The sequence below is a fragment of the Lepidothrix coronata genome, unplaced genomic scaffold, assembly GCF_001604755.1.
Source record: "Lepidothrix coronata isolate B3197 unplaced genomic scaffold, Lepidothrix_coronata-1.0 Scaffold255, whole genome shotgun sequence".
NCBI classification, from domain to species: domain Eukaryota; kingdom Metazoa; phylum Chordata; class Aves; order Passeriformes; family Pipridae; genus Lepidothrix; species Lepidothrix coronata.
In genome coordinates this window covers 332647-357875 of record NW_016690435.1, presented here as the reverse complement: position 1 = coordinate 357875, position 25229 = coordinate 332647, and the positions used below count along the sequence as shown (strand labels likewise).

General features: G+C 43.5%; 1 protein-coding gene across 3 annotated transcripts in view; it reads right to left on the bottom strand.

Annotated features, from left to right (window-relative positions):
* Window positions 1-13263: 13263 nt before the first annotated feature.
* Window positions 13264-25229, bottom strand: part of SNX5 (sorting nexin 5) — a 19116-nt gene continuing 7150 nt past the window's right edge. For all 3 annotated transcript variants that reach the window (XM_017835367.1, XM_017835371.1, XM_017835370.1), the window contains exons 2-13: window positions 24172-24276; window positions 23572-23682; window positions 22866-22987; window positions 22421-22544; window positions 19081-19176; window positions 18120-18225; window positions 17966-18041; window positions 17098-17137; window positions 16917-17003; window positions 15680-15839; window positions 14835-14920; window positions 13264-13835 (exon numbers count right to left, since the gene is read on the bottom strand). In XM_017835367.1, the coding sequence (XP_017690856.1) occupies window positions 13788-13835; window positions 14835-14920; window positions 15680-15839; window positions 16917-17003; window positions 17098-17137; window positions 17966-18041; window positions 18120-18225; window positions 19081-19176; window positions 22421-22544; window positions 22866-22987; window positions 23572-23682; window positions 24172-24276 (1161 nt within the window). In that variant the 3' untranslated portion in view covers window positions 13264-13787. The remainder of the gene's footprint in view (window positions 13836-14834; window positions 14921-15679; window positions 15840-16916; window positions 17004-17097; window positions 17138-17965; window positions 18042-18119; window positions 18226-19080; window positions 19177-22420; window positions 22545-22865; window positions 22988-23571; window positions 23683-24171; window positions 24277-25229) is intronic.

The following is a 25229-nucleotide window of genomic DNA, read 5'->3' as shown; positions in this document are numbered from 1 at the left end:
ACAAACCAGCTTTGTCCAAAGACTGCAATGTAGATGTGCCCTAAAGGTGCAAGTTACATCTTCTACAGCAATTACAGCAGTTTAGAGATGAAGAAATTAAGCTAATGACTTTCACTGTGCCTGGCTTGTCTCCTCATCCTTCTTCCTTTTACTGTCCCTAAGAGTGGGATCAAGACAACATGAGAGTTTGAAAACTATCAGCCACTTTTTTGGTATGATAGAACAAGGTATGTCTGGGTTTTGGGAGGATGATGAAGAATCCATCAGGAGAGAAGAGGGTTTTAAGCTGGAGCAGACACATGGTCCAATCCACCACACAGCCACTGATGGGACAAGGCTAGGCAGAAATCACATGGGTGACAACCCTCATGCTGTGGATCAAGGCAATGTAGATGAATCCATGCATTCAGTGTTGATGAATCTGTGGTGTTCAGGCAGGAACTGCCAAGCTGGGCCCCAGGAAGTTAAGGCTGCTGAGATCCCAGAAGGAGGCTCAAATCAGAGCCCCACCATGTCCCTTTGCTCCAGAAACCTGCACTGGGAGTGGAATGTTGCTGATCCCAGAGGGGCCGTGGCTCTGCAGGAGTGCTGGCAAGGGATGCCTGCCCTTGTCCTGCTGCTGGGCAACTGGGCTACTGCAGACCCATGGTGAGACTTAGAAAAAAGAAACTGTAAACCTGTAACCAGCTTGACTCAGGAAAGCACTAAAAGATGAGAGATTAGACATGTCATTAGTATACAAAGAGCCCTGTTCTTTGTACCTGCCCACAAACAACAGTGCTTCAAGCTGAAAGGACCTCCTATTTTGCAGGCAGGTGCTAGATAGGCTCAGTGCATAAATCCCCAGAGGAACATTGCTGAGACCGTGCCCCTTGGCAGAATTACACAGCAGAAAGAATCGATGCTGCTTCCTCTGCTTTATTACACCATAGTCCCACCCAGAAGCCTTCCTACACAGCTCCTGGAAATGGGCTGCACAGAAAATTAATTCTTCAAACATCTGTTATCTTCTCTCTGTGCAAATACCAGGCTGCTGATTGACAAGGAAAGGATACAAATATTTACAGACAAGGTGAAGGTGGGAGCTCTGCCAGACATTGTGCTTGTGGGTGCTGCTGGGCAGCAAATGAAGCTGACAGGGTAGCTGTGGCATGTGCTTGCTGCAGACACAGACCTGGCAAATCCCATTTCAGCAGCAAATAACTTTTTCTTAGACTGATTTCAAAACATTTGGTTTAAAGCTGAGATGTTGATCCGAACAAAGCTGAAGTAGGGGTGAGAAATCGATCCTATTAACCTGCCAAGCAATCATAGGCCATAGCAACACACAAGGTTCTCCAGCACACCAGCCTCAGCACAGCACCCCACATCAGGCTTTGGTGTGACAATAAGCCTGCTCCCCAGCAGGAAAGGCTGGCACTGCTGCAGGAAAGATGAGCAGCCAGAGGAACCCCTTACCATCATCTCTCAGACACCACCAAATGCCCAAAAGACACTCCATTAGGTAAATTCAGTCTTTTCCTGTCCAGGTGGCCATGGAGCTTGAACATTCCTCCTGTCCTCATATAGATCAACTGGATTAAAGTAAGGAGGAGGCAGTTTCTGGGTTGACTGAGAATTGGAACCATCACTATTAGGATGGTCCTTGGTATGGCTTCAGTCCATGCCAAGTAGCTTCATTTTGCAGGTATCCAAGATTCAGCATAGGCCAGACAGCACTTCCAGCAGCAGCATGGACATGGCTACCCTGTTCTGGAGGTAACGTAATAACATACAGATTTGGCCAAACCTGGCCACAAAAACCCCTGCATATCTTTAACTTCTTTATAACAACAAAGCCCCGTGGATGCTCATTTCCCCATTTGGAAACTTAAGGACAAGCTAGGGTGGGTGGACTCTCTTTCATTCCAGTTTTTGCAGGCTCATTTATGAATTCCTCTTTGATCTGACCTTCACAGCCATCCAAAGCATGAGGCCAGTTTCCTGGGGTTTTTCCTTTTTACTTGGCTGGAAAGCAAGTTACGCTTATCAGGGCAATGCTGGCCACAGAATCAGAGCCTGACTTTGATGCTTAACAGGGAGAATTTCACTTAGACTTGCCTCAGTAAAGGAGCATATTCCTCTCAAATTTATAGCAGGGCCCCTCACATTAAAAACATGCACATTATAAAAAACCCCTCCTACCTGCTGCAGTGTCCTTGTCACAGCTCATCATCCTCTACTTTCTGCTTTTCATTTCCCAGCCTAAAGCTATGCTACAAGAAGCACCTCGCTGAAACATGCCAAGTTATTTTTCCAATTCCTGTCCTTACTGGTTCCAGGAAATCAGCTGTGATATTGCTTTCATGTATCAGATTTCTGGACTCACTCACTCATGGCAACAAAAACCATACGGCAAGAACACATCTTGCGCAGCCCAACCAGGAGGCATAGGAGGCCTAATCAAGCGGCCAGGCAGGGATACAGGCCATGATGGAACCCATGAGGAAGTTCAGGGCAGAGTAAAGGTTTTCTTTACTCTCTCCTCCCACCAAGCAACACAAGCTTGTCCTCCACATGGGAACCAAGTGGCTGGCATGTGTGCACTCCTCATCAGCAAACACGACAGTCACAGTTATGGAGAGCTGACAATGTTGAGTGAGAAACAGAGCTTTTTGTAAAGCCAGAGTACCCATGATGTATCCATGTTATGTAGTGTGCATCCAGCTGACATTACAGGGACAGAAAATGTCTCTTCCGTAGAGCTCAGCAGGATTCAACCTGCTCCCAAACTCACAGTGCAGCCCGGGGCATTGACTGACTTGTTGACCGACTCCCCATGGCATGCCCTTGTTGCCGGTGTATTTTGGAGTTGAAAAAAATCTCCGGAGCAGTTAATTAGGGGTGAGATAAGAAAGGGTTTATTTGCCAAGGCAGTAGATGGTATACGACGCGCGCCGGCCGTGCCCGAGAGGTTACATTTTATAACACCATCCATCCAATCCCAGATGTGTCCACCCCGCGGCCTTTACTCTGGTCCGCCCCGGGTCCACCCCCTGAGAATTGGGTCTGGGGTCTTTTTGGGACCACTTACTTCATCATCTTCAACTTCATCAGAGCACAAAGGGTACATATTTACATAATTCTTGGCCTATTCTGTGGTTTAGGCCCAGATATGCTGTTCTGTCAACTGTCTAGGCCTTGCCTTGACAAAAGACTAAACAATTCTGCTGTATTCAGAAGCAGGATTGATATGGGGAGCACAGAATGGGGTAAGAGGGTTAGGGAATGCATAAACAAGGGTACTGGAGAAAGGGAAAGGGACAAAGAAGGAAGGGGTTTCTGCTTTTAAACCTACTTATAAAACTCATAAATCTTACAAATATTAGAAAAAAATAAAAACCATTAGGGGCTTAAGGCATCACCCTAGGCAAAGTAGCTCAAACACATGTCCAATACAGGATGTTCCTCACCTCCTTGGGACAGCAAGGGACACTATCACCATTGAAAAGTCACAGTACTATGCTGCTAGAGACTGCTGACACTGAGGGGGTACTGCCACACCTCCAGCCAAATCAGTGAGAAATGAGCACCCCATGTCATGGCACTGCCATGCTGCCCCCCTCCCCCCCCCCGCAACTACCTGCAGCACAGACACCTGCACACCTCTACCCTACCTGCTTTGTCACACCTTTGCAGAGCTTTGGGACAGCCACTTAAACAAGGATTGTGTAATTTCAGCCTGAAGCTCAGAGTCACTCACTCAGCAAACAAATCTCCTTGCAGGACTGCCTTATGTTGTGGCTTTTGTAGGCACAGGAGGTGCACAGTGGCATAAAGGGGCAGACAGAAGGCAGGAGGTGCCCTCAAGGCTCTCATTTCCTTCTCTCTGTTGTGCTTTCAAAAGAATTGGTCCCTTTTTATGCCTCCTGCAATGTCCCCAGAAGTGCCCTACCTGTTCAGCCCACAGGGGAGCTGCCAGAAGATCCCAGATCCATTGCTCCAGGGCCAAGGACATAGATGGGCTATCTGCTGTGCCTGCTCCCCAAGCCATGCTGCAGGCCTCTTCTTATCTGTAAAACCTGCCCTAGAGTGGGTTACTGAACACCAAGCAGGAATATTCAATAGCACAATGCTAACATGGAATAACATAATTCCTACATACTTCCTGCCATGGGTGAAGCTGGGAGAGGAAAGAGGGGAGGAAGATGTCACCACCTCCATCTTTCACCAAAGCAATCTATCTCTCACCAGCTGTCAGATAGGATGCCTATCCTCCCAGTGTCCTTGCTCCTTTTTTAGCTCCTCTGTAAGCAAACAGAGCCAAGTGGTTTATTTACAAAGATTTCACCACTAAGACACGGGATGCTTGTCTCCTACAGAGCACTCCTTATTTGCATTGTACCTCCCTCTGGTTGTTGTGTGCACCAAGGAAGCTTTGGCAGTTTAAGGCTTGTGTACTCACACACCACATGGCTTCTATGATTAACCAGTTTCTTTAGACTAAATTATCTTGCCTGAGAGAAGTCTTTCAGCCAAGCATCACGTTTCTTCCTTCAGTGCACATTCTCCAGCTTGCCATTTCACTCAAGCAGACCAACATTACATGCACAGTTCCAAATATAGTAAATAAATATGCATTTTCACCTCTTCTACCTCTCTACTGAAGGCTGAGCCACACAGCATCCAGATGCCACATTACATTTTGCACTTGATTTAATGCAGTCCAAAGGATTTTCTACGTCACCCTCTCCAGAGCCCCTCAAAGTGTCTGATATAAAGAGATGGTGTGTGTATCCATAATACAAAAGATAGGCAGACACACAACCATTCAGTCCCTTTTTTGGAGCATTGCACCTCCCACCTTTCTCTTGCAGAATACCAAGCTCTGGATATTCTTTTTGCCAATCCTTGCCACACAGGAAGAAGACGCTGTCCTAGGGTCTAATGTGAGAGATTTGTTTATCTCTGAGACATGTTCCGAGGCCTCTTCTTTTAAAGAAAGGATTGCCGGGTCCTCTAAAAATAAAAGACAGGTTCCATGCAACACACAGTTGCCAGAATGGTTGTCACTGACAACCAAATTGAAGACCAGCGAGACTATCTTTGTTTTCATTTATTGCCTTTAAGTCCTCTTTTTGCACACACATGAGGTAAAGGCAGGGGTTTTCTTTTTCACATTGTCTTGTTGACATCAGTAAGTGGTTTCCATGTCACCTTGCATGTTTTATAGACCACAAGACTAGAAACACCATGAGAACCAGTCAGCCTTTAAGAAACCCAGCCGGGTCCTACACCAATGGGCCAAACAGTGCCAGTCCAGACCAAGAATGCCAAACCCAGGGTTAAGCAGGCTTTCTGCAACAGATGGATGTGAAGTTTAAAAGGCTCAGCCTCACAGAGGCAGAGGTGAATACAACCCCACATCAAGGTGAAGACATCTAAAACACACACTATCAGCTACTGATGGGAAAATAAAGCAATACAGAGGGTGGGACTTCACTTGTGCAAATATACCTAGGGAGGGCTGGTGATAGAAAGGAGGACGTGGCACTTTGTGGTCACTCATAAAAGGGAGACGTGGATAAGATCGTCATTGTTGCCGCATGTTGACTCCAGACAGACGTCATACTCTGCCATATTCAGGGCTAGGCAAACACAGCCAGAGAGTCCTGTTGGTGTAAATCAGCCTTGCATTCATGCAAGTCAACACAGTGATGCCAGGTTACATCAGAAGGTAGCCTCCCAACGTGAGAAGAAACAGTGCAAGAGACTTGTTTGAACATTCTCTGCTGCATAAAAGCTAGACTGTGGCAAGTCTGGGAACAGCTGCAAGGGAAATCCTGGAGTAACTTCAGGAAGGATCCAGGAGTTCTGGGATTTTGACACCGTTCCCATCACACTGGGTGCCAAAGGTACCTTAAATTCACCCACAATATCCCTATGAGCAATTCCAAGAGGTATCCCCAGAGACTTTGCTGCTGATTTAACAACACACGGCTTTAGGAACAACATAGCTCAGTTAAACATAAAGAAAGTACCACATCATGTTGAAAGCAATGACTGGTGTACAATGAGAAGCTGAAGACCACAGCTCCCTTTCCTCTCCAGCCAGAACACCACTTGTAGGAATGTCCTCTGGAGCCTTGAAACAAGTTCAGTTTCATAAGCGTCAGCTCAAAAATTTGGCCCAGAAAAATTGCCAAGCAGAGGCTAAAGCTTGCCAAGTCAGACATGGCTTAGCCTTTATACAGCTTGATGATGTTACCAGTGATGGCTTGACAAAGCTGTGTAACCCACCACAGGCTTGTCTGGACTCAGGTCCTGGGGGAACTGGATCCTCTCGCAGAGCCTGCAGTGAAAAGATGGCACCAACACGTCCTGAAAGATCTTCCTCAAGTCTTACCTCTTCCCCATCTCATAAGGGCAGACAGCTCTAAGCATCTAGGTATTTGCAGAAACAGTTGGCCAGCTGCTAGATCTGCACACATGACCTGAACTGGTGTTCCCACCTCCAGCAAGAGCAGCCAGGGTATATTAAAGATTACCAGGTAGAGAACACAGACCAACACAACAGAGGCCTGCTGCTCCAGGAGGCCTGAGGGAAGAAAAGGCAGACAAGTACCTCTGCAAACAGTAGAGGGAAACAGGAATAAGAGGAGCTACGGAGTTAAAAGGAGAGGCATATACTGAAAGTTTGCGAAGTATCTTACTTCCAAATGAAAGTCACTCCTGCTTCTCACATTAATCAAGGCATTTAAAACTAGTCCTAACCAGATGCTTCAACTTCCTTTGTCCAGCTCTTCTTAAACCCACAAGCAGCCCACTAAGAAACAGAGCAAATATGTGCAAAGATTTGCAGACCAAAATAGAGTCCTTTGGAAAACACCCCATAGAAGCAAGCTCGCTTCTCCCAGCACAGAGGCAGCTGTGCTTTTCAGTAGGACAGTTTCCAATGTTTTCTTACTCTGTGCAGACGAGGGATTTCCTGTCCTCCATGGCAACAACCTTGCATTTACTGAAGGAGGCTGTGCCAGTAATCTCCAGAGCAGAATGAAAAATTTTAAAGTGGCACTGCCTGTTAGCTCCCAGCTTTGACTTGCTGATGTTTCCCACGCTCATGGTTCAAATCCACTCTGCTACCCTCCTTAAAAGGTTTGCAAGTGGGGGTAAATCTCCTGTGCTGCACTGCCCATGAAAGGGAAATGAAAGGGAAATTTCTCAAGCGCTAGTGATACAAGTCTTTCCGAAGAAGTCACTAACCACCATCACCTTCCAGCAAGAGCTGTCTATGCACCTTCCAAAGGACAAGCTTTTTGCCTTTTCCAACAAGTAACAGTTCCCAGTGCAAAGACAGTCCCTGTCATGCAGACAGCCCTGGATTTAGATGTCCCAGGTCTTCCTGCTGCAGATTTAGAAGTAATGACTGCTGCTCTTTCCTGAAAGGGAAGCACTCACTGGACCAGTGCTGGTCCAACAGCTCCAAACCACAGCTGAGCTAAGCTAAGTGTCCCCAGCAATGTGTCCCCTCTCCATCCCCTCTGAGTCACCCTTGCACAGGTCGGCATGCTTCTCAACTCCAGAAACACAGATTCAGTGCACTGACTTGGCTAAAAGCCTTTTTTTTGTTTTGGCCCATTTCATGCCATTTTAGTGAGTTATATCAGCTTGGCATCAGGACCAGCCCAAGGGATGTAATAAGAACAAAATAGGAGGGGAAGTGACGCCATCCCCTTTCAGTGGCAGAAGGCTTGTGATGAAACTACATCCACTGCTGTCTCAAATTTTACTTTACTAGAACATTACTGCTAACCCACTCATTAACCTCTTATGCTTAAAGAGGTTTTGTTCAGCAAAGCTTTCAAGGAGGAGCAGTTCAAAAAGAACCAGAAGCCCCTGACTAAATTATACTAACCTGAGGTAAATTTTCAAGCTGAGCCACAGGTGCAATCTAAACCTGTGCTGTTTCAGAGTCAGGCTTTCTTCTTTCTACTTTTTTCTTTTAAAATCCCTCAGAGAGGGAGCAGAACAAAGTTGATCATAACTAAACCAGACATAATAAAGCAGTATGTTGTTTTCAAAGCAGGCAGTAGGCTAGCATTAAACAGGAATCTTAAAGTTCTTTTTTACTCTTATCAGTGAGTCAGACTCTCAAGGGCATTTTCCCACACAGAACGGGCTTAGGAAAGTTTCTGAGCACAAGAAATGAAAAGGGAATAAGAATCTCTTAACTGATAGGGAAGAATTCTACAGTCTTACCTAAAAGAAGTTAAGGCGCTTCATGCAATCCAGCCACTGCACTCTACCTTTGAGTGCTGACAAGAAGCCAAAGTGCCAGCACAGCAGCTCTCACAACGCATTTCTACCTGCCTAGGACTTCACCACCCTCTCTTGCAGAAAGTGAACTTGCAATTCTGCCAAGTAAAACAGACCCACAGAAGAGAACACTAAAAGTCATTTAAAACTACATGTTTTAATGCACTGGAGCAAAGACAGAACGGTCACACTGGCAGTTACATCTCCATAGAAGAGCAGTAAACCACAGCCAAGGGACAGCCAAACTAAAAATCACAAGCACTCATTCGATTGCTTTCAACAGCACCTGATCAAGACAGCAGGAGCCCTGGAGTGGAATTTCAGATTAAAGTTAAATTCCTGGCTCTGAGAAAAACTCCCTGTGGAATGGCAGGCAAGTCACCTTTTCCATACACTACCTGAATCCCTTCCCCTGTAAAACAGACACTGTTCCTACTTGTCTATTTAAGTTACAAAGCACTCCTGTCAGGGATTACTTTAAGAATGCAAGCACATAAACCCAGCTGAGCTGAACTCTGATCTCAGCTGGACTTTCTCATTGGCTTTGTAATATTATAAAGTAAAAAGCAAGGCTGAGCCTACACCATAATTCAGCCACTGGACAGCATTTTGGTAGCAGATGAACCATAATTTTTGGGAAACAGTGAGCTGCAGGTCCAAAGATGGAGCCAGGCAACAATCTGAGGGATTAAAATGAATCACCAGTGCCTGCACTCCTTCACTAGTGACTAGTGAGCTGGAAATGGACATATTTCAAATCCATTTCAGATACTCCACCAAGTGATGACGCAGGTGTTTAGGAGTACAAATTAAAATAACTTGTAACTGTGCTCTCAACCATAGCATCAAGTGCAGGGAGTGCAGGAAAGTACTGAAAATTACATCCAAGAATAGGAATTCTGCAGAGCTCTCTGCTTCACAGCATAAAGAAGCAGTTTCTCCCAATCTTTCAAAGGAGATGGCAAGTGAGAAACTATCAATACCTGCTGAGAAAACTTTCCCAACTCCATGTTTTGAGAAATTCACATTTGTTATCAGAAGTGTAGCACAAGGCAGGGCCTCAGATCAGAGCTCCCCTACAGAGTGTGCAGTCCAAAAGAAACAGGGTGGAATGGAGAGGAGCAGAATAAATTGGGAGCATGTGAAAAACAAAAACAAATAAAGAAAACCCTCAAACAACTAGTCATGTGAATTTCTAATTAAAACATTCATAATCATCCCAATGATTATTTGGATGGCAGCTGAATTTCTGCCCCCAGTCTGGCCAGAGTGCTAGCAGAGTTTCTCAGGCTTGTAAAGCCAGTCTTAGCTGCAAAAACACTGTGGGAAGCACAGACCAAGCAGCAACTAGCATAAACAGTACATGCCCACAGCTCTTCCAGGCTTTCTGTATCTCAAAGACACACAAAATGTTCTTTGTTTTGTCTTGCATCAGGGATGTGTCTTCCTAGAACCAAGTACTTTCATAAAGCAGGGCAGACCAATTCTTTATGGAAGTACACTCAATCCTTAATCATTCCCTTTCTATGGCTACAAACCTGTTTTATTCCACCACCTGGAATCAGTTTTGTGCAAAAGAACACATTTATGAGCCTCTCTTATGTGATCGGGTTGGTTTCCCATCTGCAATTTTTCAATATCCAGATACTACCAACTCCCTAAGTACAATCAACACCTGTTTCACTCACCCCAAAAATGCTCTTGTTTTAGTACACCTGACCCGCTACAAGCATCAAACCAAGACTGCAGCCTTCTGCATCTAGCTATCATGCTGCTACTCTCTCCTGGGTTTGCACTGCAACCCAGATCTACTGCTCTACGCCCATCTTAACTGCTAGCTCTGCTCCGCTGGAGACAGGCAGCCAGATACCTGCAGCTCGGTTCTAGCCCGTCTTGTCTGAACCATCACAACAGTCATCATTGCCTCTCTGAAAGTAGATATATGCTACTGCTGTCCAGAGACACAAATCATCTCCTTACTCTCTAATGCTGAGCACAGAAGTGATTCCTCAGGATCCATGCTTCTGTTGGGAGGACAAAAAGTATTTCCTCCTCCCTAAGATGGAAGAGAAAAAGCTAGACTCCAAACTCATCCTGTGGAGAAGGGAGCACAGTATGCTCTAATACCCTCTACAGCCCAGCAGCTGCATGCCAGCAGGAGCATTCTCCCTTGGAGGGCAGTTTCTCTATGCCATTTCCTGTAACACAGGCCTCAAGCATAGCACCAAAGTGCAGGGGGATGCACCTCTGCTACCAGCTGCATTAAAGATTATATCTTCTTGTCTCCAGGACGGAGGTTTGTACCTTCTGTGCTGCTACTGGGAGAACTCCTAGCCCATTTCAGGCAAGGCAAGCTGACTTAGCAGAGACCTGCTACTTACTGGAGGGAACATGGCTGGAAGGGATTGCACAGAACTAAAACAAGCACTAGTGCTGCAGGCCATGGCATGCTGAGCTCTAGACAGTAGCAGCATCTGCCTTCATCACCAACACCATTGATGAATGTCAAACAAACCTTAGTAACCTACACCAAACAGTAGATTTTCTTCTGACTTCATTCAAACAGAGGAAGAAGAATTGACATCTGTGGTGTGTGGCTCTTCACATCAGTTACCACCAGAGCAGCAAGGCTTATGCCTGTTCTCAAAAGCCAATTTGCAACCCATAAATTAGAGCAACAAGCTTGTAAAGGTATGCTGCTTTAGAGATGGGATCAGTAAATGTACACTAGTCAGCCTTTGTTTGGGACATCTATGAAACTCTGCTCTCATCCACCCCAACCAGCCTTTTAAATTAAGTCTCAGCAACATTTCTAAAAAAACCTTACTTTCATATTGACGATAATCTGTTTTATCACACTGATCTGCCCATGCTGATTTTTGTTCTGCTAAGGCTTTATTCAAGGCCCTGCTATAAGAAAAGTCAGGTCTAGTGATATTACATCAGTTAAAGGAAGATTTCTGTCCTTTCCTATGAGCAGACTGCCCACATAGGCGGCTAATTTCTCTTATGTATCAACATATGTCCATCTACCAGGTAAGAATATGCAGCAGCCTTTCCAGGACTTCCTTACAACTCAGTCCGAGGGTAAATGTCGAGAGTAGGTTACCAGTGGCTGTTGCAGCCTGCCACCCACTGGCCTCCAGAAGTGTGATGTGTGCTGACTTATTTTCCAAATCAACACACTGAAGGTCACTGCAATGCACTCTGCTAGCAATAGCTGACATATAACAGCTTCCTTCAGAGCAACAGCAGTATTGTCACAGACTGCTTTATAGCTACCGTTTCTTGCAGTTATTGTAAATTACCTATAACTACAATAACTACAACATCAGTATAAAGCCATAATTACATCCATCAAAGTATTTTACATATTTTCAATCTGTTCAGACTAATGCTCTAATTGAGATATGTTAAGAATTTAGAGTGCAAACCACACAAGAACAAACATCTCATGAAAAAGCTCTAAAAGGATATTTGAAAGAGAAAAAGGGTGTCTCAGCTTCAAACACGCTGTTAATGGCAGTGCATGAAGCCCAACATAACCTGGACTGCTTCTGGAGTAAGGACAAAAGTATTGCTTGCCATGTCAAAACCAGCTGCAGCCTTTCTCTGGGAGAAGTAAGAAAAGCCTTTGAACCAAGTTGAAGTAGTTTAGGATAAACTCAGAGCTCAGCTTCTTAAGCTGAAGACAGTTAGGTGCATAGGCTACTGACTGATTCACAAAGATCACCCAGCTACTGGAGCTGGTTCAGAAAGACCCAGTATAGACCAATATTTTACTGAAAAACAGCATAAGCAAGGTGCTACTTCTCCCATGTAATAGGCAGTAAGTACAAGAGGACATGAAGCAACCATGACTCCAAACAGTTACAGCACGCTAGGAGAAATTTATCCTGGCACAGCTGGAGCATAGGGTGAAGCAGTCAGAAGTGAGAGTGTGAGGCACAGCATGCCTCTTTAGGAAAGCCAAAGTTTTGCCAGCATAAATCGTTCAGTTTGGGTCCAGTAATTGCCCCAAGACAAGTGGCTAGGAGCTTATCAGAGATCTGTCAGCTATCAGCTATAGAGAGGTCACATATGCACAAGCAATGTGTTTATGGCAAGCAACCACAAGTTGAAACTGTTCCTGCCAAACAAAGGTAAAAGGAGACATTTCAGACATTTTTCAGCTAGACCTCTGCAGGATGGTGTGGCTGGTAAGAGCTGCTCAGTTTTCATGGGATACCAAGAAGAAAAAGCAATAGGTCAGAGGAAAGTAAACTATTGAACAATCCTTAGATACTGCCACTGAGGTGCCCATTCTCAGAGCTTCTCTGGTTGAAGCTGCTTCAGGCAGTCTGCCCAGAGCACAAGTACAGAGCCTACTTTCACATAAAACTAAGCAAGGCTGAGACACTCATGTAACTCCAAAAGTTGCCTTTAGAAGGATATGACTCACTGACCTATATCCACATATGCAAATGATAGTAAACTGTCAAAAGATGACCCTGGGGCTTACAGCCTGAGCTGCCTCTGCTATGGCAGTGTGCACCCATTTGGCCATGCAACATTTCAAGAGATTTATCTTATGGATGACTGTCTAAGGCTGTGCTTCCAGAAGCCCTGAAGTTTTAAACAGCCTCCTGGTGCTAGCAGGAGGTGTAAAGACTACTATACAATACTTCATCTTTTGTCAATGTGAAGGAGTTCAAGCTATCTATATGTATCAGTGCTTTTGAAAGGCTTGGTTTCCTCATGTGCAGCATACTGGAAGTAAAAGCTACAGACACCCACTCAAACAGCAACATTACTGGAAGTCCACACATTTCACGTCAACATTCATTCTAAGAACAATCCTATTGTGTCAAATATTTATCTCTAGTTATCCAAAGAGCTCCAATTGATGAGCAATTTCTGGTAGTTCTGTGTCTGAAGCCTGTTTTGTCATTTTAGATCCCACACAAATTCTTGCCATACAACAACGGCTTGTTGTATCAGACATCTTTATTTGCTGTATTGCCCAAGTGTACAAATAGTGAATGCAGTTATAGAAATTCAAAATATATTGTAGTAGAAATCTGTCTGGGAAGTGGAATGTTAAGATATTTACTTTATAAAATTACTACACTTAAGTCACTTCCATTTGCAAGTTTCAAATATATCAGGGCCATGAAGAGGCAGATAATGACCCAAAATAAACAAACAAACAAACAAAAAGTTCACAGTACACTTTTTCTGCTAGATGAAGTCAGTCAACAGCAAATTAATTTCTTATATTTGACTCATTTTGAGTTATCAGCCAACAGGATGTTAGCTACATCCAGACAATTCATACATAATTCAGCTCTCGTTTATATAAAGTCAATGTATTGCTATCAACATATTTAAGTATTAGTCAAACAGAATCTCAGTGACAATATTTATTTTAAGCTAATGAAGTCAAGCCAATAAGTTGCCCCTGGCCATTGAGTGCAATTGATGCTTTTGTCACATTTTCAGAAAAAGGCGCCTTAGCTCTTGAACAAGTCAATACAGCTTTGCAGGAGAGAAACATTATTCTGGAAAGGAAGAGAATTAGTTTCAGATGAGTATAATTAATAATTTAAATCCTGCCTTTCACAATGAAGATGCTTCCGAAATAGCAGGTCCATCCCAGGATTCTGTAGCCTGTGCCAATGCTAAAGATCTTCTACTGCAAAGACAAGCGTTCAAGCAGTAAAAAAAATCAAAACCAGATGATAGTTTGCAATCTACCTCTTCCTGCAGGCCTTCAACCATGACTCAGTTTGTGATAAGGAGAGGGGCAAGAGGCAGCAGTAAGCTTTTAAAGTGGGCCAAACTGAGCAGTAACATCAAGTCGTTGGTGTCACATTCCAGTTCAGCACTGAAGTAGCTACCTGTGGTAAAGTCCAATACTCTTAGGGAGTGAGACATTAGACTTTCGTTCTTCAAAAGAAGCTGAGGATGCACAGTTACCTCTTCCTGCTTTGTTCCCTACACTAAGTTAACAAACCCCATAACTTGTGTATACTTTCCTAGATTAAGCTGTGGTCCCTGCAGCAACCTTCAAGCCTGCTCAGTGAAGCTTAATAGAGGCTACTACAAAGCCAGTGTCCCCTTTCAGTGACAAGCCAAAGTGAGAATGATTGAGAGCTGGATCACAAGCTACAGGATGTGCTCTCACAGCGCTCAGGAGCACTGGAAACAGCAGCTGCCTCCAGACACAGTCAAACCCAAAGACGAGGTTGCCTGATGGGAAGTCAGGTGACCTGTTGTGTACTACCAGCAAAACTGAGACTTCTCACTTACTGCGGGAGGCTAGTGTCCTAGGGGTGACAGCTTGAATGCAGACTTTCTGCATGGGACAGATAAAACTGTCAGCATTTGTGCACTTCGTACACACTATGCCTACAGCTTCTCCTCTTAAGATCTCAGCTGAAGAGCCTAGCTGTTCTATTTCACACTTCCTAGTTTTAAAAGGAACCCAGCAAATCGTCCAAGTTACGCAGTACTTACTTCTCTGAACCTATGCCTGTTAAATTCCAAATAGAACACACCTTTGCATGTTTTATTTCCAGTTCTGCCATTTCAATTAAGTTTTTGCGGAATGCTGCTATTCTCTTCTGCTTGAAGCTCATCAGTTCTGTAGAGAAGAATATAGGTAAGACGTATAGAAAATGTGACAAGTTTCAGTAATGCCCCTTACGTTTCACGAGTTCTGTTATGCAGCTCTAGTTACAGTATTTGACAAAAGAAAAAAAAGGTTCAAGAGTTAGTCCTGCTGTTTTCTAGACAGAGATTAATTCATCACATGACACCAACATCTTGGTGAGGAAACAGGCAGCCTAAGAGAGAAAAGCTTTGTAGGAAGACAACTGGAGTAAAACAGTAATAAGCCACACAAGCTCTGTGAGAACACAGAGCATTTAAAAGCCAAATACACTGAAGGAAGAGCACGTGTGCCATGAAAGCACATTTCCTCTGCTTTATATTGTCCATATATATATATATATTCTTCTACGAAGAACCAATGTTTGAAACTCTGTATAAGTCACTCAGTTATACTGGGACAGAGCAAAAGTCTGTTTGCACAGTTCTGACTGAGACAATTAGAAGCCTGAGTAGTTACCTTCAGGTGGAGGCCGAGATCAGGAGTTCAACCTAGAAAGCAAATACTAGGGGCTTATAAATAAGGCTGGTCTAGTACTGACACTGCTCTGCTAAAGAGAATGGTTTTAAAAAATGTTTAGCTGTTTTAGTTTTACAGGCATCTATACTGCCCTGTAAGGTAATACTTGTTTCAGGAGAGTGTTCAGAAGCCTGCAGCAGTTGAAGGTCAGATGGAGACCCAGACTGCACTAAGATCTCCTTTTAAGCATAAATACAGCAATGCCTGTTTTACCTTGTTTTGCAGATTCTGAAATCTTTTCAAACTTCTGACAACAATCCTGTTGATGTGCCTCGGCCAGCCCGACATCCTTGCTCTTTAGTCTGGCTTTATCTAGAGCTTTGTTCGAGTTTTCATAGTCAACAAGAGCCCTTGTTCGTCTGTACAGAAGATCCTGAATGTAGACAGAAATAGCACACCAAAGCCTTAAGAGGAATACTTCCCAAACTGAGGTTACAAGTACCTTAGCAGCAAGAGGTTTCATTTCTTTCAGCACCAGATTCTGCTTCCTTCAATAAGCTATTACAGCCTGCCACACTCTTGGCATAGCAATAGGTGCCTTTCACCAGTGTAGTACTAAATTTTCAGGACAGCCACTTATGCCTTAGCCAAGGAATTCTGATGGCTACTGTAGGCATAGTTTTTTCCCTTAAAGTAGTTTATCTTGCTACAAGGTGAGTTACCCCACTAAGGAGGAACAGCATTTTCTGAATTCCCTCAGTCTACTTCCGGTAGACATTTAATTTGTTGGAGATCTGACAGTTTGACTGAAGCACTATACTAACCTAGACACGAGACATAGTACAGGTCTGAGTCAATTCCTTTCTAATCTAGTAGCAGTGTAGTCTTGATATCTAAATAACAGTACACCACACGGTGGGAGCCTGTAGTGAATGTTCTAGGATTTCTGACATTAAAAGGTAAGACACTAGATGAAGAAGCCCAATAAGTTATACCTGGATACCTTTTTTCAGCATAGACACCCCCATGTCAAATGAAGTATTGATTAGAAAAGAGTTGCTGGCAAGGTTTTTGCAGTTAATCAATCTACCAAAGTGCTCTTGGAAGTCCAGGTTCCAACAGCCTTCACATGTTACAGCATATTTGTGCTAAGGTACTTTAAAAATCCTGAAGCACATCCCAAGTACTAATTAGTCATCATTGATTTTATGACAAGTCCATGAGTATTCAGGCAGGGGATGGGAAAGAACGCTGCGGCAGACTTAAATTCAGTTTGCTCTAACTTACAGAAATTTAAGAGTTCTTCCACTACAAAAACTGGGCCAAGATCTCCTGTAAGTGGCTGGACTCCAGATAATATATAGTTTCTATATTCTGCTGTGGTTCAAGAGTGTCAGGTTTCTTAGGCAAAACAATGGCTCGTCTTCCTGTCTTCTTAAAGCACAAAGAATATCATGCGTGAGTCATGATGCCTATAACAAAACAGCTTCAAAAAGAAAACTGTTCTCACCTTAGCAGCTTCTATATTGAGCATGTAGTATCTCAACAGTTCAGAAAGCTTTAAGTCTTCATCAGATGAAACTCTGCTCTCTACCTTCTGCAGAAGAAATAAAAATAGTTGGTACGGAACAGGTAACAGCAACATACATATTCTTTCCCCCTACCCCACCCTCTGCCAAAGTTTTCCTTACCCTGAGTTTCTCAAAGAGCTCTGCAACTTTCAACAAGTACCTAAGTGGGGGGAGGGAAAAAAAAAAAGAATAAGTAAGGTTTAGATACTTCTTAGTCTGAAAAACACCAGGATCAATTGCCAGGAGACCAAAAAGCTGAAGGCTAGAGTTTTCTCCTGCATACAGATCCAGACAAGTGTTTGAAAAGAATTTAGGTCTAGGCAAAGACCTGGACAAAAGGTTCAATGTGCTGGATTCCAGCCTAACAGCTGAGCAGCTAGACATCATTTAAAGTAACAATGCTAATCTTCAGGGCATAAAGGTCTTGTGGAGAATTTCCTTGCTGTTATCCTCCAAGAGGGATGAACCAGCTTGTTTCTTCAGCTATACACTCTGTTTTAACAAGGTCTTGGTAAATTGACAGCAAAGTTGAAAGGTGGAATTCACCTCAGAAAAGGTAACTAGGTTTCTACAGCTTAAAAAAATCCCTGCTATGCTGGAACTGCAAAGGTCTAGAAGATAGTACAGACTTAGTGTAAGCTGTGGTTATATTTAACAGCACATCAGAACACACATGCATAAACCCTTTCTCCAATAGTCTCTGGGAGTTTATGACCTGAAAAAATGCAAGGAAATTTCTGCTAAGAAGAAGCTTTGACAACCAGCACAATTCTGCTCCAGAGCACAACTGGCAAGAGATAAACTAGTTAAGTTGCAATTGATAACATTAGGTCTGCCGCACCAGGAGTGCTAGAGGAAAGAGTTTTAATGCTGCTTGCCTGCAATTCAAGAAACTCAAACCAGTTATGACTCAATCCTCTGGATTTTACAGAAGAAACTTGGTATTCCCAGACTCAGGATATGTTTATGAACAGTTTGAATTACTTACTTTTTGATAGCTGTAGGTTCTTCCAATGCCAGGCTGTTCAAGCAAGCTGAAGTATAAATATAATCATCTGCAACATCTGCAAGAACAAGACAAGGTTTTCAGGCTGAAATCAGCAAAACCGCATGATTTCTCAAAGGTCTTTGAAAAAATTCACTTTTATGAGATCTTGTCATCTTATCTGCTTTTGCACATGCATCCTTGATTCTGTTGTAGTAGTTCACAAGAAAAGTCTTCTCTTGCTCAAAAAAATCTTCTACTTCCTGAAAAAGAGTATGACCTGTTAAGTTAGCTCCTGCAGAATACAAACTCTTCCCTGTTTTGGGAAGGGCCAAAGAAACAACCATAGCCTGGACCTGAGCATAGGCCCACCAAATGGCTATTGAAAAACTGAGTTCAGGGCAAGATCCTGAGAAAAGGGTTTAACACACCAAGCCATTTGGCAACTTTCTTTTACACTGTGTGGTGAAAATGAAGTTGACACTCAAGTATTCACTGATGCAGACTGTCTGAAGCAACCAGTAAGTTACTATCAGACAGTCCTCAGGGTTACCAACTGTTGGAATTTTATTTCCTAGGCCTGCTGCAACACAGCAGCTCAGGAGTAAACAGTTTACAAGCTTGCTTCACATCCACATCAAATATGATACATATTGTAACATTTCGTGACATTGTCTTTAGGACAGCAAGCCTATTGGGAAGAGCTACCATGGCAATGTGACAGAATAAACTGAACCTGGACCAGTTACAGTTTTTCGTATTTGATCTTGTCTAGTGCAAGCAGAAACCCATAAATTCAGAGCTCTAAAGTAGACAAAAGCCACAAGCATGTTTGCTGAAGGTGTAATTCCTTCCTCCCCACCAGAATCAGGTGTTAAGGCAACTCTTTTGCATCCACCAGAAACCTGAAGTATACACTGAAATTTAACAGCCTCTAGCTCCAATGTCTTATTTTTACGGAAGTCAAAATTAATACAGGCTAGGACAGCAATAACAAGGCAGGCTGACATTAGTAACTGAGCCTCATGCACATCAAGCCTGAAGCAGACATGAGTAACTTCCCTGGAGCAGAAAGCACAAAACAATCAAGACTGTAAGAGGTTAACCAACAACCTTACCTTGACTCCAGAGAAAAGGACCTCATCAGCACTCTTTACTACACTTTTTAAAAAGCCACCAAACATCTCTTTAGTGTTTTTCCTCCGAACACTCAGCTGCAACAGAGAGGCAAAAACATCTTTAAAGTCATCCCCAGTTGTGAAAAAGTGACTATTTTGACTCTTGAAATGTAATAACATCATTTACACCTAGTATATATCAGAGCAGATTGATTTCCAAGTCCTCCACAGTAACAGCATAACGAATGTAACAGGTAACAAAAAGATTGGCTAGAAGAAGTTCAATTATCCTGTGCCAGAGATTTGTTCTCATTCCCAAAAACAGCTTGGTTCCTCCTTACATATTGTGCTGGTTTTAAAAACCAGCTAGAAAATTAAATCCCAGTCAAGCTGCTCCCTTTCTGCCCCCCAATACCTCTCCTGGTGAGAGGGAGATAAAAAACAGAGATTTTTTGAGTTGAGATAGGACAAATTTACTTGAAAAGCAGCAGTGAAATAACAAATAGTAACAGTAACTATATTAATAACAAAAGATACACAAAAAGATTTATATACAAACAAGATGCTCCCTGACTGAGGCTCCGCATGGCCCAAGACAGACAGAAATGGCCACAGACCCTCCACACGGCCCCCTTTTTCTATCAACCCCAAGCCAATGCCCCTTTTTCCACAAAAGTGAGAATCCCTTACTTTCACCCCCCAGTAATGATATGGGTGGTATAGAATAGAACCTAGGTGCCCCATGCAGACCTCTACCAGCCCAGCCCCTTCCCTGCTCTCCCCCACTGCTACCACAAGAAAATTAACTCTGTCCTAGCCTAAACCAGGACATTATCCACCCCTTATTCTATACCATCTATGTCATGCCCAGACCTGACACCTTCCAACTACATACACATATATAAACATAGTCAAGCACAGATATTATTCCCATAGTCAATGGCCATCCCCACAAGATATCTGTTGAGTTCACTTAGTCCATGACTGTGGGATCTATCTATCCTATTTGTCTTCCAGGTCAGGAGAGCTGGTGTGTTGTCAGCTGTTTGTAAGCTGCATCACGAGCTCCCAACTGGTGTACTGGGGGCAGTCCATCCTCATTGTCCATGGTAGTTATGGCGCACAGTAGCACTGTTATTCAGTAACCAATATAACATATACAATTCAACATTACAGGTGGTTCTTCCACAAAAATCAAATCCCTTTGAGGTACACATAGAGTTTCCCTGTCTCTTCGCATTATCCACTAAGTGCATCCAAGTCCTTGAGCAAATACAAGCCCTTGCTTGAGGCAGGACTAATCCAAGCTGTCTTCCCTAACACATTTCTCATATGCACCACAAGGACTTTATCTCCTGATACAGTCCTTTATCTGCCCAATCAGCAGTTCTGATTGGGCAGAGCCAGCTCAACCAGTGGAGCCTCAGGTGCCAACTAACCAGGTGGCCCCTGCTAAATGTAGATCCCAATGTTTGTAGGTTCCACCACCCATTGCTTTCAATGTGGATTTTAACAGTCCACTGTACCCTTCAACTTTCCCAGAGGCTAGTGTATAATAGGGAACATGATATACCCACTCAATATCATGTTCTCTGTCCTAGCTATCTATGAGGCTGGTTTTGAAATGAGTCCCATTTTCTGACTATATTCTTTCCGGGGTGCCATGCTGCCACAGGACTTGCTTTTCAAGGCCAGAGATGGTGTTACAGGCAGTGGTGTAAGGCACAGGGTAAGTCTCCAACAATCCAGTGGCTGTTTCCACCATTGTAAGCACATAGCACTTGCCTTGGCAGGTTTGCAGGAGAGTAATGTAATTGATCTGCCAGGCCTTCCCATATTTATATTTCAACCACTGTCCCCCATACCACAGGGGCTTGACCCGCTTGATGGCAGCACATGTTTCACAGTTATGGATAACCTAGGAGGTAGTGTCCATGGTTAAGTCCACCCCTCGATCATGAGCACATCTGTATGTTGCATCTCTCCCTTGATGACCTGAAGCAACACAGGCCCACTGCACCAGAAATAATTCACCCTCGTGTTGCTAGTCCAGATCTACCTGAGACACTTTAATCTTGGCAGCTTGATCTACCTGACCGTTATTGCAATGCTCCTCAGCAACCTGACTCTCAGGTATATGTGCATCTACATGATGGACTTTCACAATCAACTTCGCTACCCAGGCAGCAAAGTCTTGTCGCAATTCAGCAGCCCAGATGGATTTACCTCTGTTCTGCCAATTGGTCTTTTTCCATTGGTCTAGCCATTCCCTGAGAGCATTTGCTACCATCCATGAGTCAGTGTAGAGTGTTGGCCATTTCTCTCCTTCAGTGATATCTAAAGCTAGCTGGACGCCTTTCAGCTCTGCAGCCTGACTCGATCCACCGTGTCCCTTGATAGCTTCTGCGACTCACTGCATAGGACTCTATATGGCAGCTTTCCATTTTCAATTTGTCCCTACGATACGGCAGGAACCATCAGTAAAGAGAGCGTGTCACTTTTCATTATTGGGTAGCTGACTATATGGTGGGGCCTCCTCATCAAGTGTCACCTGCTCCTCTTCCTCTTCTGATGATAGTCTGAAATTTTCACCTTCAGGCCAATTCCTGATGATCACCAAGATCATCATTACAATGTTAATAACAAAAGGTATGCAAAAAGAGAGTAATTTACATACAAACAAGGTGTTCACTGACCAAGGCCCTGCCAGGCCCAAGACAGATGAAAATGGCCATGGACCCTCCACATGGCCCTTTTTGCTACCAGCCGCAACCTAATGCCCCCTTTTTTCATAGAAGCGAGAATCCTTTACACTTTCACCCCCCAGTAATGATGTGGGTGGTATGGAATACAACCTAGGTGCCCCATATGGAACCTCCCCCAGCTCAGCCCCTTTCTTGCTCTCCCTCACTGCTACCACAAGAAAATTAAGTCTGTCCTAGCCAAAACCAGGACATACATCTTGGATCAGCATCCAGCACTCATAATTAGGTGTGATAAAACAGATGCAGGACTAACTTTAATATACCTCCATTCTTCAATTTTAGGACTATGCAACACAGCACAGCACAGGTACACCTGAACCTGATGGTTGTTCCCAAGATAAAGGCATGCAAAGTTGGCTTCCTAACCAATTTGACAAGGATTTATAAACAGAGATTTATAACAGAAAAAGGTCTAAAGGTCAGGCTTTCATCTCACAGAAGTACTTACAATATCTACTTGTTGATGCTGCATATAGATTCACATAACATTTTGACTCTGCCCAGAAAAAAACAACAGCACTCTTAACAATTTGCCTCACTTGGAAAGCAGAGAGGAAAAAATAAAGAAGTCTTACATCCTGGTCATACTCCAGAAAAACATGAAAATTGCGATCTTTGCTGAGCACAGGATGAGAAGAAATACGCTGAAGGAAAATTTCATGTGACGATACAGTCTTCTTGAAGACAGCAAGGTATTCACTGAAAGGAAAGAACAGACTGAGATCCTCTCTTGTACTGCCTTCTTCAATATACAAAGAATTACTTTAAGTTATCCAGTGAAAATATTTGACAGCAGGCTTCTGAAATAGCTAGCTAGTGATAGTGAAGCTATTTTCAATCTCTTTAGCCAGGAAGTTTTCTAGTTTGAAAGAAACTTTTGTCAAGTCCTCAGCTCCAGGATTTTCAAGACACTCTTCAAATCAGTCACACTCAAGATCAGTTATTACCAAATAAAATAAAGTTGCTCTCCTAGGAGGCTTCTCTAAGTGCAGCTTTTGGCAGTAGAGTAATTTTACTTACGCTTCTAGTTCTTGCTTCATTTTGGCAAATTCTTCTTTTGTCATAGACACTTCTCCTTCTCCTAGCTTCTGCATCTTCTCTCTGGGACCATCAAAGTCAGGCTTTGAAGGTGCTGGAGGTATCTAGCCAAGGAAATGGTTAGTGATAGATACTAGCAAATACAGTTTTCCAAAATTACTTCTAGCCTTCTCTGGAAGGAGGCTCTTTTGCCTCATCATGGAAAAGTGTGGTAAAGAGTGCATGAACCAGGAATTCTAGAGCGTGTTGACAGCCTGTCTGCCCCTCCCGGTTCTGTGCTATCCCTGCCCCAGGAGGGAAACCAACCCACAAGAACAGCCTCTATAATCCACCTCATAGCCTGCCATCTTCTGTGGTCCACATGGCCTCCTAAAGAATCATGATAGGAAGGACAGACCATATTTAATAGATTATTTCACTGTCATCTTCAGGCAGATATTAATACCACCATGGAGCCAGGGACTCTCGGAGCATCAAGTCCTTTTTGCTGCTCCAAGCTATATGCAAAGTTAACATAAATGCCACACCACTCAAGTTGTCTGGGAATTAAGGTAACAGGAAGCATAGGGAATACCCAGGCCATGACACACTACTAGCATTGATAAAACATATTTCACACCTTTACTGGTATGCACTTTAGATTGCTATAGTTTTTCAGTTAGAATTACATTTTTTAGGAAGTACTTACAATGAGACCTGCATACTCTTCAGTTTCAGTGAGTGTATCATGCAACCACACAAAGTCTTCATGCTGCCGTGTAACTGAAAACTCAGGGCTTTGAAACGCTGGCAGTGTAGTCTGGAAGAGAAGATAGACAAGCCCCTACTGTTTTGTAAATCAGTGCTTTTAGAAACAGCTCTGTCCATTTCCAAAAGGAAGCTATTCTGCCTAGTAAGAGCCTTGCCCAATTCCTTTTAGCTGAGCTGGCACTCACTCGAGAGCCGAGTGCCATACCCCTAAGCAGACTGTTAGACAAAAGGCACTGTTGTAGAACAGCATTAATGCAGTTTATTTTGTGACGTTTCCCAGTAGCTGCTTTCTTATCCACAGCCTTCTGGTGTCTAGCTAGGATTCCTTAGCAAAGCCAACTTAATGATCATCTAACCTTGTCTCTGTTTAGAGTGTTCAAGTCTTAGGGAATCTGAAGTTTTATATATACACACCTTCAAGCCACCTTTAAGTGGAAAGTCTCCATCTAATTAGATTTCCTTCATTGCCATCTTTACAGGTAGGTGTACTGCAAATACACATATTACTTGCATAACCTCTTTTTCCCCACGACCTTACCTTAGTATGCACAGTGAACTTCACTCTGTCCTTTTCACTTAGGGCATCAGGGATATCAATTTGAAGAGAAGGATCAATATTCAGGTCTACAGATACAGACCTCAGCTGCAACAGAATTCACAGTATAAGCCTTGGTCAAGCATCAGGTAGGCTTAATGAAGCTAGACTGATCATCAGATGTCAATGAGAACCACTCTGCACTACAGCACTGCCTTCAGAAACAGCACATATGGCCAAGAATGACAGACTTGACACTACCTGCACATCACTGTAACAACCCTTCCCTTCCAAGCATAGGAAAGAAAAGGGCTTGTTAGCCTAAAGTCTGAAGAAATGATTATTGGAGTTCACACTAGAGGTATTTGGGAAGTCTCTTCTTGAAAACAACATCCTCCTTCCAGTACTTCTCCAACTTGTTTACTTGGAGCCCACCAAGCCAAAGCCTATTATGTCATTCAAAAGACAGCAACAACCCTAATAGTTCTCTTCATTATCCTGTGCCTCCACAGGATTGTAGAACATTAGCTCTTAAGAGTCTAGCCTTATGATCTCTTTCCTCACCCTTAGATCAGAGAGCTATTGAGGTTTCTGAGCTTGCCATGTGAGGCACCATTTACAGGAGACCTCAGAGCCCACTTGGTTAGATAAAGATCTGACTTGCCTTCCCAGTGCTTCAAACAGGCCTTAAACTGAGCCAGCATCTTCCTTTGGGGGGTTTATTTCTTCATTCCAACAGCCTAGACCCAGAACATAATTTCAACTATACTGAAACTTCCAGAGCAGTGGAATAGCCTTTTCAGTTGAGGATCCTCTAGTTTACATATGAAGCCTGCCTTCTAAGAGGCCCTCCCTTAAGGGCTGTGGCCTAACAAATAATTCTTGTTTTCTGCATAAGGGAGAAACAACCAGAGATCAAAGTCACAACACAGGAAGCTTGCTGAAGAGAGTCCGTCAGAGTCAGGATGAATCCTGAGGTTATCCTTTGGAGACAACTCTGAAGGCCTTCCCAGAAAAGCAAACTGGAGAACTGGACCATGACTGATGTTGTTGCACCACTC